General features: G+C 33.3%; 2 protein-coding genes and 1 long non-coding RNA gene across 3 annotated transcripts; 1 reads left to right on the forward strand and 2 right to left on the reverse strand.

Annotated features, from left to right (window-relative positions):
• Nucleotides 1–421: 421 nt before the first annotated feature.
• Nucleotides 422–2,987, reverse strand: LOC110385550 (uncharacterized). Its single transcript, XR_002430813.3, has 3 exons — nt 2,774–2,987; nt 2,581–2,639; nt 422–673 (listed from the first exon to the last, which is right to left on the reverse strand). It is a non-coding gene; the product is annotated as an uncharacterized LOC110385550 (long non-coding RNA).
• A 1,560-nt stretch (nt 2,988–4,547) lies between these two features.
• On the forward strand, nt 4,548–6,969 carry LOC101742739 (uroporphyrinogen decarboxylase). The gene is made up of 7 exons (XM_004927814.4): nt 4,548–5,096; nt 5,168–5,455; nt 5,524–5,682; nt 5,766–5,909; nt 6,033–6,188; nt 6,275–6,442; nt 6,762–6,969. The coding sequence occupies exons 1-7, from the start codon at nt 5,079–5,081 to the stop codon at nt 6,903–6,905; spliced, it is 1,077 nt and encodes a 358-aa protein (XP_004927871.1). The 5' UTR covers nt 4,548–5,078; the 3' UTR covers nt 6,906–6,969.
• On the reverse strand, nt 6,949–14,004 carry LOC101742891 (COP9 signalosome complex subunit 3). Its single transcript, XM_004927815.5, has 9 exons — nt 13,685–14,004; nt 13,362–13,516; nt 12,189–12,285; nt 10,813–11,030; nt 9,467–9,664; nt 8,961–9,113; nt 8,683–8,814; nt 7,419–7,601; nt 6,949–7,083 (listed from the first exon to the last, which is right to left on the reverse strand). Exons 1-9 carry the CDS (start codon nt 13,737–13,739, stop codon nt 7,003–7,005), a joined length of 1,272 nt encoding a protein of 423 aa, XP_004927872.1. The 5' UTR covers nt 13,740–14,004; the 3' UTR covers nt 6,949–7,002.
• Between the last annotated feature and the right edge of the window lie 160 nt (nt 14,005–14,164).

Raw genomic sequence — 14,164 nt, forward strand, 5'->3', positions numbered from 1 at the left:
CCCAATGTACAATGCACATTTTGATTGGTGGGCATCTGCCCTTTGCGGCTAAAAAACAGCTTTCTAAATTACTGCTATCAACGTGAGCCGTGTCTAGAGTACACCCGCCTTGCCCGAGATCATAATCGGAACCCAGAAACCATGCTTCCGCATAAAATATACGTTAGACTGCAACTTTTCGTCAATTAACGAACGCCTTGCGACCGTCGGACGCTGCTTACTTAGTTTCACTGTTTGCACACGTTCTAATTAATTGTGTTTTAGGTACAGCTTTTCAATTTATGGCTGTGTAGATTTATTTATTTCACTAGGCCCGCAGACGAGCTGCTGTCGCACCTAGTTTAAGGGGATTACATAATATTTTTATGCTCGATGACTCGAAACGTGATTAGGTTACATTCGAACAATGACTACGTCAATGTGTGCCAATATTGTAATTCATTTTTATTCGCTAACCATAATTAATTATTGACCTTATTTCGCAGCAACTACCACACAAACATAAACACAAAATGTACCTTTACTTAGCAACGAGTCGACAATAAACTTGTGTTTAAAATATCTACCAACAACAATTTTGTTTTAGATAAAAGCTGCGAGTGACTCGTCGGCGGCGTTGCAGCGAAGCTTGAGATAAGGAACTGTTTACACTGCTTGAGTCAATGTCCTCCTCCTGCGAACGAACGAGGAAAACCTTGGAGTAGCTCGTTAGCAATGAATTGAACGCCTTCCGCGTACAAATAAGTACCTACCAGAAGCAAATGAGGTCGTTGATCTCTGTTTGCTACTTATAATCGCTTATTGTTTTAAGCGTCACCTTCAATGATAATATGAATAAATAATAAATAAACCCTTCGAGTAAAACGTAAATAAGTGTAGAATTAAATATTCATCTGGCCATGTTTTTTATTTGCTAATTAAAATCTTCTTCCACGTATAAGACCAACAATAGGCAAAGGCTACATTGTATAGAACAATGAAATAGATAAGTGACAATTACTTAAATCTTGATTAGTCTATGATGTCGATGCTGTTCTAATGTCTCAACTCTCACGTGACGCAATTCTTAACATAATTCTTACCTAATATACAATTAAAAAAACAAGGCTACAAAATTCTATATAAGTAAACACATCGGAAAAAACTTAAACCATTAAACTAGTTTTAACGAAAAAAATAACTTGTGTTTTTTTAAACCAACCATGAACATCGCCTTTTTCATAGTGATTTATTATGATTTATGATTATTAAAATGAGGTTACAGACTTGACATCTTTGAAAATAATATGTGAAAATTTGCTTCTCCACTCAATGCTGTCTCTGTCCACATGCGCCCCTAGCGACTGGTTCGTAAATAAATTGAGCCTGCATTAGTGGCAATTGTTCGCTATTGCCGCCATACCGCCGCGCTTGTGCACCTTCCTTCGTGTAGACTTAGAAATAGAACTATCATATTGTGAGCATCACTGGCTTTTATCATATGAATTTAACAATTGTTTACATTACTCTACTAAAATAATGATGTTCATCTATTATGCCTAGTAGGTAAAAGGTATTGCAAGCTTTATGTATGTATTTCAAATCTTTAAATTATTAAATCAATAAATTGAAACATCGAGCTGATGGCAGCTACCAACTTGACCGACAGACTAGTTCTATGTAATCTAAGCCCTGAATTTTGTTTATTCAAGATGTTGAAGCACCTTTCAGCTTAGGATCCTGGATCTGAATTCTTTCAATTCGAATCATTTATTTTTATGAAAATAAGTTAACAATATTCCATAACTTCTAACTGATCGACAGAAAACACAAAACTCATTCTATCGGACCTCCCCTACTGAGCTCGTCGAACTTGATGGCTAATTGCAAAAAAAAAAACACAAATCGAAAAAGAAATTGCAGATACACGAGCCATTAATTTTTTTCAACGAAAACTTTTTTAATCATAACGGGATCGCCTTAAATTATTGCGTGTAATCTTTTCTGACTCCCTTTGTTCTTTCGTATAAAAAATGGTTTCCCACACTATTTCAAAAACAAATTAAATTATGACGTCTAACCACCTTTTGCCTTCAATTCAGTTTTTATAGATATTGGCAATACCAGAAGCAAAGCGATCCAAATCGCACCAACTTTATTTTGTTTTTAATTTCGTAGTAGGTATAATAACGTGATTTAAAAATGAAGCTCGGCGTTATTGTTTGTGATCCTTTACATTTGCACCCAGCAAAATGAAATCTCTAGCAAAATTTGTCTCACAACATTACATACAGAATGCGCAAGTCACACTGCACCTGCATGATTCTTTTTTTATTTAATCCGAGGATTGCATAACATTTTTTGTTTCTCAGTCTATCGAAATTTGTTTAATAAATGCAACTGTGTTTAATCCAAAGCGACGTGCTTTTACACTGCATCTTTCCATAAGTGGTCCTTTATTTCCGAACAGTCCACAAAATCAACACTGGCGACTATGCAACTACTGATGCCAATAACCCATGAGTAACTTATTTATTTTATTTAATGGGCAAACGAACTCATCGTTACATATAACAATTAGACCACATATTATGTACATACCTATTATCTAAAGGTGGATAATCACTTTTCAATAATCTCGGGAAACAAGTGAGCAACGTCTAGAAAGCAAAGAAAAAAAATCAGAATCCTTTAAGCTTGATGATAATGATCTTTGATATATAACTAACGAACTGTTCACACATTAGTTAAAACACACAATATTGGTTAAAAAATAATTTTAAAACGTACCTACCTATGTAGTATTTTTCTTACTTTCTTTGATAAGTCAGAAGAACATAACTTTTCACTACGAAATAAATACGAAATCATAATATTCGAATTTATTTTTAAAATTCCGAAGTCACTCAAAATCCGATCTCAGTTTTTTTTTTTATCTAAAGCGAATAAACTTTATTAGGAAAGTGGGATAAAGGTTTGATACAAAAAATACTATATTGTGAAAGGTCGCCCTGTGTCGCTTTACAAAAACTTTGTTATCGTAGACCCCTCTCATTTATTTTATTTTTTTTCACTTTGATAGGTGCGGTGCGGCAGGTAGACGAAAAATCTCGCAAACTTTGCATAGGTATTTTAAGATTTACATTTTTTTATGATGAATGACATTATAGTGAAATGTATAAAGTAAGAATGTATAAATGTACGATTTCTTCTCTGCAGAAATAGGCGCTGTGAAGACAATACGCCCTTCCACCAGTAGATGCTGATTAAATATCGCAGGACACTGGTATGACAATCAAAGAACACTCCTGCCCGTTCTATTAGCTGTTATAACCTCGCCTTTAACGACATTCACGTTAAGAAGTAGCCTGGTTTTAGTCTAAGCAACACCAAACGGACACGGTTTTCGGTATAGAAATATAATAAAAAATGAATGAATAGATTAGTCTTCTTGAAACAACTAGCACTATGAATCTCTGTGCTCTGAGAGGCATTGAAGTTATAATAGACACCATGGTACCTCTTAGTGCCAGTTATGCAAATAAAATCGTTGAAATGTGAGACGTTCCTACTCAATAAAAAAAATTGCAACAAATGATTACACAATGTAGCATTCTACACGAATAAATTTTACGATGAAGGAATAAGATTTCAGAACTATAACTCTGCGAATGTACCTACTGCATTGTGTTTCTCTCCCTACCTATTCGCTGGTAGCCTAAGGGGCTATTCCAGCTACGCCCGGACTAGTAGGTGAGCGCACGAGTTCAACCTGGGAGTATTTGCTAACACTACCCCCAGCCAAAGCAGTGCTTCGCGGAATCTACCACCGGATCGGAATCGCCACCCACTGAGAAGATCCGGCTAGAAACTTAGTGAGCTGTGTCTGTAGGTTAGTTCGCTCGTCGAGTTCGACAAGGACGGGGGGCGGTGCTCGAGAGGCCTAAAAAACCCGAGAGTGAATCCTGGGGATCCGACAAAACATGTTTCGGGCGACGGCAGTTTTGCGTTACCCCGTCGCGGTCGAATATGACATTGTGATATAGCGTGCTTTTTTTAGTGCTTGCGAAGGTAGACTATGGTACGTTTCTGCTGTGAGTGAACAGTAACGGATTTGATTTTCTCCGTTGCGGTACCTAAGTCAAACCCTACTTCTGCATCGAAGACAAGACGCTGCTCGTCCACAATGAACCAAAGAGACAGATAAAACAGCGCGCATGGTTCGCTATGTCCACGTCGCGTCGCAATCATACTAGTGGCCCTTTGCAATGCTACCCTGGCTACCCAGCCTCAGTAGCTAGTAACCTCAAGCTTTTCACGTTCACTCACGTTCGGTGAAGCTAGTACATAATATTGTCCATAGATAATAATATAAATAATAATTATATTATATAAAATAGTAATTTAATATTTAAGAATAGTCTCTCAAGCTTCTTACAACTTACGCATAGTTGTTAAATATAGCCACTGACGTATGAAACCTAATAGCACATATCGTAACTTGTAAGACAGCAGTGTTTGATATCTGATGTCAGTGTCAGTAATCTTATGTCGATTTAAAAAACTCAGACCTTTTTGGCGGGAGTGCGAAGAGTGAATTTGTTTGAATTTTTTATGTTTTTCATTTAGTGTTTCTTTAAGTTTCACTGTGTAATAACGGTGGCTTATTAACTATTGAGTATCTTTGAAAGTCCACAAATGTGGTAAAATAACAAAGCTACTGAACGTACATAGCTAATCGGTTTTTTTCAAAAAATTCACTGAAAAACTCTTAAAAAGTATTAACCTTTTTACTGAGACTTTATGTTTAATTTCATTCCAATTGATAAAGTCTCAAAATAATCAACTGCATCTCAGTTCGCTATCATATCCATATAATAACGGAATATAAAACTTGGCTTAAAGGTCTTGTTACAAGGCCATATAATATTAAAAATAAATAAAAAGAAAACAAAACTCATTAAAATCAGCTGGATAAACCAAGTCGGCCAATACATTAAATGTACATACATTAAAATTAATAGATTTTTTTATTTTACTCATAATTCATAATTTGGACCTGGTTAATTATTTTTTAATCAAAATCTTTCATTCATAACATGGAGTACTCTAACAAGGTAATAGCAGTTTGCTTTTGTGCATTTTACTAGACTTTTCACTATTAACAAAATCTTTGAATTTCCTTCAGAATTTTCCAGAATTGAAAAATGATAGACTACTTCGAGCAGCTTTAGGAAAAAGTGTTGACAAAGTCCCTGTTTGGGTAATGCGACAAGCTGGAAGATATTTACCAGAATTTCAGGAAGTCCGAGTTAAACACGATTTTTTCACGGTTTGTCGAACTCCAGAATTAGCTTGTGAAGTAACACTGCAGCCGCTCAGAAGGTATGAGCACTTGGATGCATCTATAATATTCAGTGATATTCTTGTGATACCACAAGCACTCGGCATGACTGTTGAAATGCACCCTGGAGTCGTAAGTAAAATCCAATTTAAAAATGCTCTACCCATTCTTGACATCATTACAAAAAAATGTATTTCTAGGGTCCAGTATTTCCTAAACCACTTCAAACCCCATCAGAAATAGATGGTCTCCAACCAGAAGGTGCAGTTTCAAGGTTGGATTATGTTGGAAAGGCTATCACACTGACAAGACATAAAATAGATGGTAAAGTTCCCTTGATTGGCTTTACTGGAGCTCCGGTAAATATCACAAATATTTAGGTATAATTTGATGCCATTGAAATATACTCATGTATTTAATTAATTTTGGGATAAAATTTTAGTTTACACTATTTGGATACATGCTAGAGGGTGGAGGAAGCAAAACAATGTCTAAAACAAAAGAATGGCTCGAGAAGTATCCTAAAGATGTCCATAGACTCCTTTGTCTTCTTACTAATGTTATAATTGACTATGTGGTGATGCAAGTAAGTTTGAAATAGTATATTTTTTGCTAAAAACATAATCGATCTTAATGTATCTTGAAAATCAAATATATTTGTTCAAATGGAAATGTATATAATTATATGTATATGCATGTATAACTGAAGGTGGAGAGTGGAGCGCAACTTCTGCAAGTATTTGAATCAAGTGCAGATCACCTCTCAAGAGAACAATTTACTGAGTTTTCTATTCCATATTTGAAAGACATTAGAAGTGGAGTTAGAGCTAAACTTACAGAAAAATCTTTAGAACAGGTTCCTATGGTAAGTTATTTATAGTAAAATAACTTGTAAATAACATGCTCTAGAGATAATCACACAATTAAGAATACTTATTATATTATTTTCAGACCATATTTGCAAAAGGAGCTGGACATTCCTTAGATATTCAAGCTCAATTAGGTTATGAAACCATTGGACTAGATTGGACAGTGGATCCTACTGAAGCCAGGAAAATTGTAGGTGAAAACATTACTTTGCAAGGAAATCTTGATCCTCAGGATTTATACAAAACTCCTGTACGTAATGTATTATAAATTCTTCTGGTGACGTAAACTTTCATTTCATTCATTTCAGTGTCATGAATAATGATGACAAGCTTTTTTTATAAAACCCAGATTTAAAAATTTTTTTTGTTAAACCTGAGTTAATGTGCCGTACTTATTCATTTTAGCTTGTCTTAAACTTAACTTTGAAAAACAAAATACTTTTTAACGCAATAACTAAATTTAAGAAATTACACTTTTCATGTATTTTACTTTATTTACATTAGTAAAATCGAATTAACAAGAAATTAAGATGAAATTAGACATGTTTTTAAGAATTATTTCTTTGCAGGAAGAAATAAAAACACTTACAACTGAAATGGTGAAAAAGTTTGGAAAACATAGATACATAGCTAATTTGGGTCATGGGATTACACCACAAACCCCACTTGAGAGTATGACTGTTTTTACTGAAACAGTACATGAAGCTATATAAGAAGAATATTTTTATGCATGTTATATGGTTGGGAATTAAAGAATTTGCTTGTTAATACAGAAAACTTTTATTCTTAGCATACAACAAATAACTTATATTACATTGTGTATGTTGTCTTCGTATTTTGACTTGTGCCGGGCATATCTTCATCGTGACTTCCAACTGATTTCTTCACATACTGTAATTATTTAATAAATTAATTACATAGTAGAAAAAACAAAAACGAAACTTTGAGAAATCTCCCTAGCTTAAAATAGGAGACATGCATTCTATTTGTATCAAGCAAAGCAACTATGCAGCAGTTCAGGTCCAACTTTTGTAAGAAAATACATAGGATTACGAAAAAAAAGAATTTAAATTTTAATTAACTTGGATTATTCTTTTCGAAAGGACTGATAATTACAGATGGTGACCAAAAATAATGAAAAGTTAGGAAGTAAAAATAAGAAAATATGAAAACAGTTCGTTTATAAAGTTCGATACTCAGTTAATGATTACCAGAGCGGTTGTTACCTGTGGATTGACTTGTATCTGAACATCCATTTCCTGTATGTACTGGTGAAGTTTAGTACAAGCAGCCATTTGCTGTTCTAAGACACACAATGTTTCCGGTGATGCATATTTTTCTGGACTATCTAGAAACACCACCATACCATCTTTTTGGTTAATCATTGCATATATTTCGCCTTCTTCAATCTGTCGAAAAACATTAAATGTGAAGTTTTGTGCCGTGTAACTCTTGTACTGTAAAGCTGAAATTAGTCGAATGTCTCTTTCTAGAGGTCGATGTGAATTGTTTCTTGCCCAGTACCTACTATACGTTTGAGTTTTGAAAACAGTAATTTATTTTTATTTTCTTTATATATTTATTTCTTTAGCGTCGCTTATTACCTACCGCACAATGGAAAACATGAAATGTTGCATGCATATTTACGAGTACGAGTTCTACCAGTGCTGCAGAAACAGCTCGAAGGATTAATGAAGCGTACGGCGCTGGTGTGGCAAAAGAAAGCACGGTACGGTTTTGGTTTCGACGTTTTCGTTCTAGAAATTTCGACCTTCAGAAACAATCGCGTGGACGACCGGAGACCACAGTGGAAATTGAAGAATTAAAGGCTATTGTGGAAGCGGATTCATCACAAAGCAATTCAGAGATAGCTGCAGGCTTCGGGGTAAGTGATAAAACTGTATAAATCCACTTGAAGCAAATCGGGAAAGTAAAAAACTTGAACTACAGTTTTCTAAAATCTGGCCAAACGATTACGGCAGATATCTATTGTCAGCAACTGCAAACCATAAAGGAAGAAATAGCTGCTAAACAACTGAGATTAGTTAATCGCCTACGCCACTGACATCCACCGTATTCCCCGGACTTTGCTCCGACATATTACCATTTTTTTCCCGGGATTTAGACAGCTTCTTACAAGGAAAAAAATTCAACTTCGATCCGGCAATCCAAACCGCCTTCAAAGAGTTTATTGATTTTCACCCCCATGGTTTTTTTAGTAAAGGAATTAATGCACTACCTATGATATAGCAAAAGTGCATAGATAACAACGGTGCATACTTTGATCAATTAAATATATTTTACAAAAATAAATTGACTCTTTATTCCTCCCGTACAAAACGCCAATATAATATTATTATGTTAATTATTTATTTTATCATAGAACGTTTGTATACTGTCAAGCTTCCCTTATTAATAAAACTAACTGCACGTCTTACAGAACATAGTTCTACAAAAATTTTTCAAGATACCTAATGTTATTGATCTTACCATATTAAGTATGTATGTTTCCGCTTGAAGAGGCCCAGATAATTCCACGCGAGAAGCGACATCGCTCAACGAAAGCGTTAAAAATGTTTTTGTCAATCTCTGAATATTCTTCTTATACATTGAATTTAAAACCTTAAAAAAAATTAGTTATAAAAGACTATTCATATTTTCCAAAATATAACACTACCTTAATTACACTGCATTTGAGTTAGTAAGTCATTATCAATCGAATAAATAAATTTTTCTATTTAATCTAAAGCTATTATTTCAAAACAGACCTGATTAACTAGTCCCATATTCTTGTCTCTGACAAATATCTCGCGGTGTTTGCTTGCAGCATGTTGGGATGCCACTAAATCATGATATGGCGCTGACAACGGTTTCAAAAACCGACAAACCACTTGAGATGTGTATTTCGGCATTGGCAAAACCTTTAAAAAGAGTTATTACTTAAATCATTATGTCTAATAAGAACAAAACTAAAAGTACATTATAGGAATAAAAAATTTATTAAATAGATTTTTGAAATAGAAATGAAAACCAAACAATTCTATCATGTCATGGAATTATTATTTTATACAAAATTTTTGTATAGCCAGGAAAACAACATAACATAAAATTGGATTCTTCGGTTTTGATCTTCCAATGGTACGACATGTATTTTTAGCATAGCTTGATTACATGCTTATTAAAAAATATATTAAGTTATGGCTTTAGTAAAAGTCCTGCTCACTGTATGGGTTTAAAATTGAGGTTGAAGGTATCATTGGAAGGAGTAACGTACCTTTCCATGAAGTATAAGAGACACTAAAATATATTTCTTGTATGCTTCCAACATGATGTGGGATACAACCATTGCCGGAACAGTCACTACAACTTCAAAGAAATACAAAGCTCTATCATAGTTTTTCATTGCTGTATAAATCATGCCCCCATAGTAATAATATAGTAGAAAATGTTTGGAATCATTAATACCGCCAAGCTAGAACAAATGAAGTTTTGTTAGCTAGAGTTATGAAATATAGTTTAGTTCAATAATATAATTATATTATTATAACTAATAATATTAATAATATAATAAATTAATAGTATAATTACTATTAACTTATTATATTATATATTTTATTAAATTAATTTAATAGTATAATTACTATTAACTTATTATATTATATATTTTATTAAATTAATTTAATAAAATATATAATATAATAAGTTAATAGTAATTATACTATTAATTTATTATATTATTAATAAATATATAATAGTCATAGCCTGATGATCAACCATCGCTACCGAAACACTAACATTTAATTATAATAAAAAATATACGCTAATTAAGTGTTCTCTCTTTTCGTACTTCGTAAATCTGTAATATTTACTGGTGGTAGGACCTCTTAAGTCCGCACGGGTAGGTACCACCGCCCCATCTATTTCTGCCGTGAAGCAGTAACGCGTTTTGGTTTGAAGGGTGGGGCAGCCGTCGTAACTATACTGAGACCTTAGAACTTATATCTCAAGGTGTGTGGCGCATTTACGTTGTAGATGTCTATGGGCTCCAGTAACCACTTAACACCAGGTGGGCTGTGAGCTCGTCCACCCATCTAAACAATAAAAAAAAACTGTAATACGTTTACTCTACTACCAACCCTTTTTTTTTTCTAGCTAGCTGAGAGCCTTGAGAGGCTATTTCAGCGTAACCTTAACTAGTAGGTGACCTCACGGGGCTCAAACCTGACGATGTTGCTAACACGAACCCTAGCAAGAGCCGTGCTTCGCAGAATCGACCACCGGATCGGAAACGCGACTCACTGAGAAGATCCGGCGAGAAACTCAGTGGGCTGTGTCTGAGGGTTAATTTACTCGTCAAGCCCTTCGTCGCAAGCGACCGGTTCGACGAGACCGATGACCGGTGCTTGAGGTACCTAGAAGCACCGTTAGTGGATCGGGATCCGAAATGACGTGTTGGGGGCGACGTCGACTGCTTTCCATTCTGTCCGCAGGATCTGGAATGTAGTTACCGGCGGCCACGATGAGAGGGTTCTCGTGTCGCCAATCCTTCAGAGGTAACACTATCATAATCATTTTTAAAGAATGAAGACAAATAAAGAGGATTAAAAGGCTACACTTTACCTCATTGCCAATCCCAGTGACGTCAGTGTCCAAAAACTCAAGAGCTGGCTTCATACATTTTGAGAGCAAACAGAGCTGGCAAAGATCAGCATGAATTGAGGTCAGCTGTGAATCAAACAATTGTATCTTTCTTATAGCCTTTTTTAATATTTCCAGGCCCCTTATTGGTTGTTTGATTTCTACCAAATGATTTGTGAGTAGATGACACAAATCTGCATCTGTAATTTTAGAAATTAAATACAATACAATCGTTTTTGTATTGCTCTAGACAGGGATCTCAAAGCCCTACATGTATTAAATGATTACTGCAGCCCATAAACTCAAAATACAAATTACACAAATGACTTTAAGACAAGGTTGAAGTTTTTTTTTATGAATTATATAGAGGCTATTTCACTAGTCTAGACTGCATGTCTGGAGGACTAAGTGGACTTGACTGGACTGGACTAGTGGTTAACAATATGCCATTCTAACAGTAATTTTTTTTGTGTTTCAAGCATTTTATAAATAGAGTGATTAATAATTAACTAATAGGAAAGGACGAGGAAGAAGAATAGTGTATTAGTGAAGAAAATTGTACTCCTTTTCATAAAAATAAAACATAATACTGATAATGAGAAGCAAGTGAAAGATTTGACTGTTATGCTAGATCAATGATGATTCATGAGCATAAAAAATCTTTATAGGTCAGTGATGGGATTGTTCATCTGACCCGTCCCTCAAAACATAACAGATCAGAAGCAGATCTAAATCAATAAATATTTGTAAAACCATTACATAAGCGTAAATCTAAAATACTTAATTTATTTTTATACATATTTAAATTGTTTTGCTAAGTTAAGATGAGAAAGCGATAAGATACTATTTTTTAAGAAATAGACCAATGAAAAAATTAATTTTAATATTTAAATTGAATTAATTACACTAGCTGCTAGTGACTAGCATAATAACAGGTTATTCGTGAGTATTACTGACCTTGCACTCAGAGATAGAAAATATTTCTTATGATTGTCTATAATTAAATATTGTAATAAATGAGGGTTATTTTATTAACAAGTATTTATTTTATTTTATTGAGTTTGTGTTAAACTTTTTTCTCAGTTTTTAACTTGAAATATTAGACCACACAGCCACACAGCTTATACACAAAAGATGCTACTGATAAAGTATTATACATAAATTGATTGATAAAAATTCAGTATTTACAATCACACACTGAACTATGAAACACTCATGATTATACTACTAGGCTACTATTATACTACTAGGCTATGAGCAGGGTCAACTCTAGTTTTCAGAGATATCAAAGAAGGTAAAATATATAGAGGTTCAGCATTCTGACTAAAAAAGATTGACAAAATGAAAAGCAGACTTACATAAATCAGTTGCAAATCGAACTTGTTCACCATTGCAGTTATTGATAAAATCATGAAACTGTTGATACATAGTTGACCTATCAACTTCTGGATTGCCCTGTAAGGTACATAAGTTATATTGATTCAGAAAACAGAAATAAAAGTAGTTAATATGTGATGAACAGTTTATTTCATGCTGTAGAACATTATACAGTTCAAAACAAAGAGAAAACCTAAGTTAACATTATATTATTACGAGATATTTTTTTCAAATTAATATTGGACCTCATTAAGTTTGTCAGTATCAATAAATATACTACTACAGATTTTTTTCAAAATTCATGTTGGGTGACTTTGCAGCTTTTTAATACGATTTTATTAGCTTCAGTTGTATGTATGTTAGTATGTAACAGAATCTTTGAACATGATTTTGACCCCCTTACCATGCATGCACCATGCACCCCATGCTTTTTTACAATAAAATAATTTTTTCTTACACCATTTTTAAATCAAATTTATTTTCTATTTTTTAGTTGGATTTTCTACAAAAGCGTATTTTGTTAGTATTTTTAAACCATTATTTATTTAATTTGAGTTTAGGCATAAAATGCCTTGATAGATATAAAATATATATAATATATGTTATAATTATTGCTGTGAATATTTAGTGATACTAGAGGTCCCGCAGTAGTCGAAATTCAACTATGATTAATTGGAATTGTAAGTTTTTACACTATTATGATTGTATTTTATACTTCTATAATCACAAATTTCACCAAGACTACACTATAAAAAATATTAACAAAGACAAACAATATTTAATTTCAATTTGACAACAGACGTCAAGAACAAAAGTTTGACAATAAATAGTATGCATGCGTGTGTGCGTCAAATACAAGGTATGTAGTGTGTGTAATGTTTTCTTTATTGATTTAATGTATCTTTTATGCATTATTCAAAAAATATATTAACATCATGCACTTCTTCTGTATATTCTCTATAAGTGTGGAAAATTTCATACTCCTCCGTCCGCGCAATTTTCTTAAAAAGGGATACAAAGTTCTTGCTTCATGTATTAATATATAGATTTTGATACAGTTTAAGTTAGACTTAACATACATTTAGATTTCAATTACACTTTAAGGCCATTGTAATAATTTATGTAAAGTTAGAATGCATAATTAAAACACTTACCGGAGGCAAGGAAAATTTGGCCACCAGGACTGCTAAAACACCCAATGAATGCTGTTGGATATCAAGAGTTTCAAGTACTGTATTGAGGTGGAAGCTATTCCTCTGCAACACTTCATCTGATTTTGCAATAATCTCATATAAATCGCGAAAATTACCTGAAAGATAAGACATTGTACCATGAAGTTTGATTTAATGACGTTCTAATACATTCCAATAAATTTGTTTCCTAAAAAAGAATCAGGTTTATTATAATATTATTATTATGATTGCGATTGTGTCAGGTGCCTACTTTTTTTATTCCATGAATTATAATAGCACGGTACCTGATGCCGACATTGTCCTCACATTGTTGACAAATTGTTCTAAAGGAGAAGCCATTGTGATAGTAGTATCAGATAAATTATATATGTGCTTGAATTAATAAATGTTTAAATAAATTGTTTCTTTTTTCTACATTTAAAATAACCCAGACGAAAATAACATGAATTATTGATATTTTTTTGACATGAGAAATTGACAGCGGTAGTTGTTTATTTAAATACATCAATATATTAGGCAAAGAGGTACTAGACCATAATCTTGTAAAAAATAAAGACTACAGCTATAAGTGTTGTATAAAAAGTAAAACGGAACGAAATGAATTAAATTTGAGCTGAGATAAGACAAAACATTATGTATTTGTGCGATATGATAAAATAGGTATGTGTTAATCTCTTTCTTTTTTATTGTTATTTTCAGTAATTTAGTCTGTATCACACCCGTAATAAATGTTAGTTTAAAAACTACATGAAGAAATAAGAAAC

Source organism: Bombyx mori, chromosome 13, assembly GCF_030269925.1.
Source record: "Bombyx mori chromosome 13, ASM3026992v2".
NCBI classification, from domain to species: Eukaryota; Metazoa; Arthropoda; class Insecta; order Lepidoptera; family Bombycidae; genus Bombyx; species Bombyx mori.

What these genes read in the sequence shown, in the direction of transcription:
- LOC101742891 (XM_004927815.5), bottom strand. Translation starts at nt 13,739, where the DNA reads ATGGCTTCTCCTTTAGAACAATTTGTCAACAATGTGAGGACAATGTCG. An exon ending in TCACTGGGATTGGCAATGAG is followed by an intron (nt 9,665 to 10,812) that starts GTAAAGTGTAGC and finishes CATTTGTTCTAG; the next exon opens with CTTGGCGGTATTAATGATTC. An exon ending in AAACATACATACTTAATATG is followed by an intron (nt 7,602 to 8,682) that starts GTAAGATCAATA and finishes GTTTTTCGACAG; the next exon opens with ATTGAAGAAGGCGAAATATA.
- LOC101742739 (XM_004927814.4), top strand. An exon ending in TTGGCTTTACTGGAGCTCCG is followed by an intron (nt 5,683 to 5,765) that starts GTAAATATCACA and finishes ATAAAATTTTAG; the next exon opens with TTTACACTATTTGGATACAT. An exon ending in TTGACTATGTGGTGATGCAA is followed by an intron (nt 5,910 to 6,032) that starts GTAAGTTTGAAA and finishes GTATAACTGAAG; the next exon opens with GTGGAGAGTGGAGCGCAACT.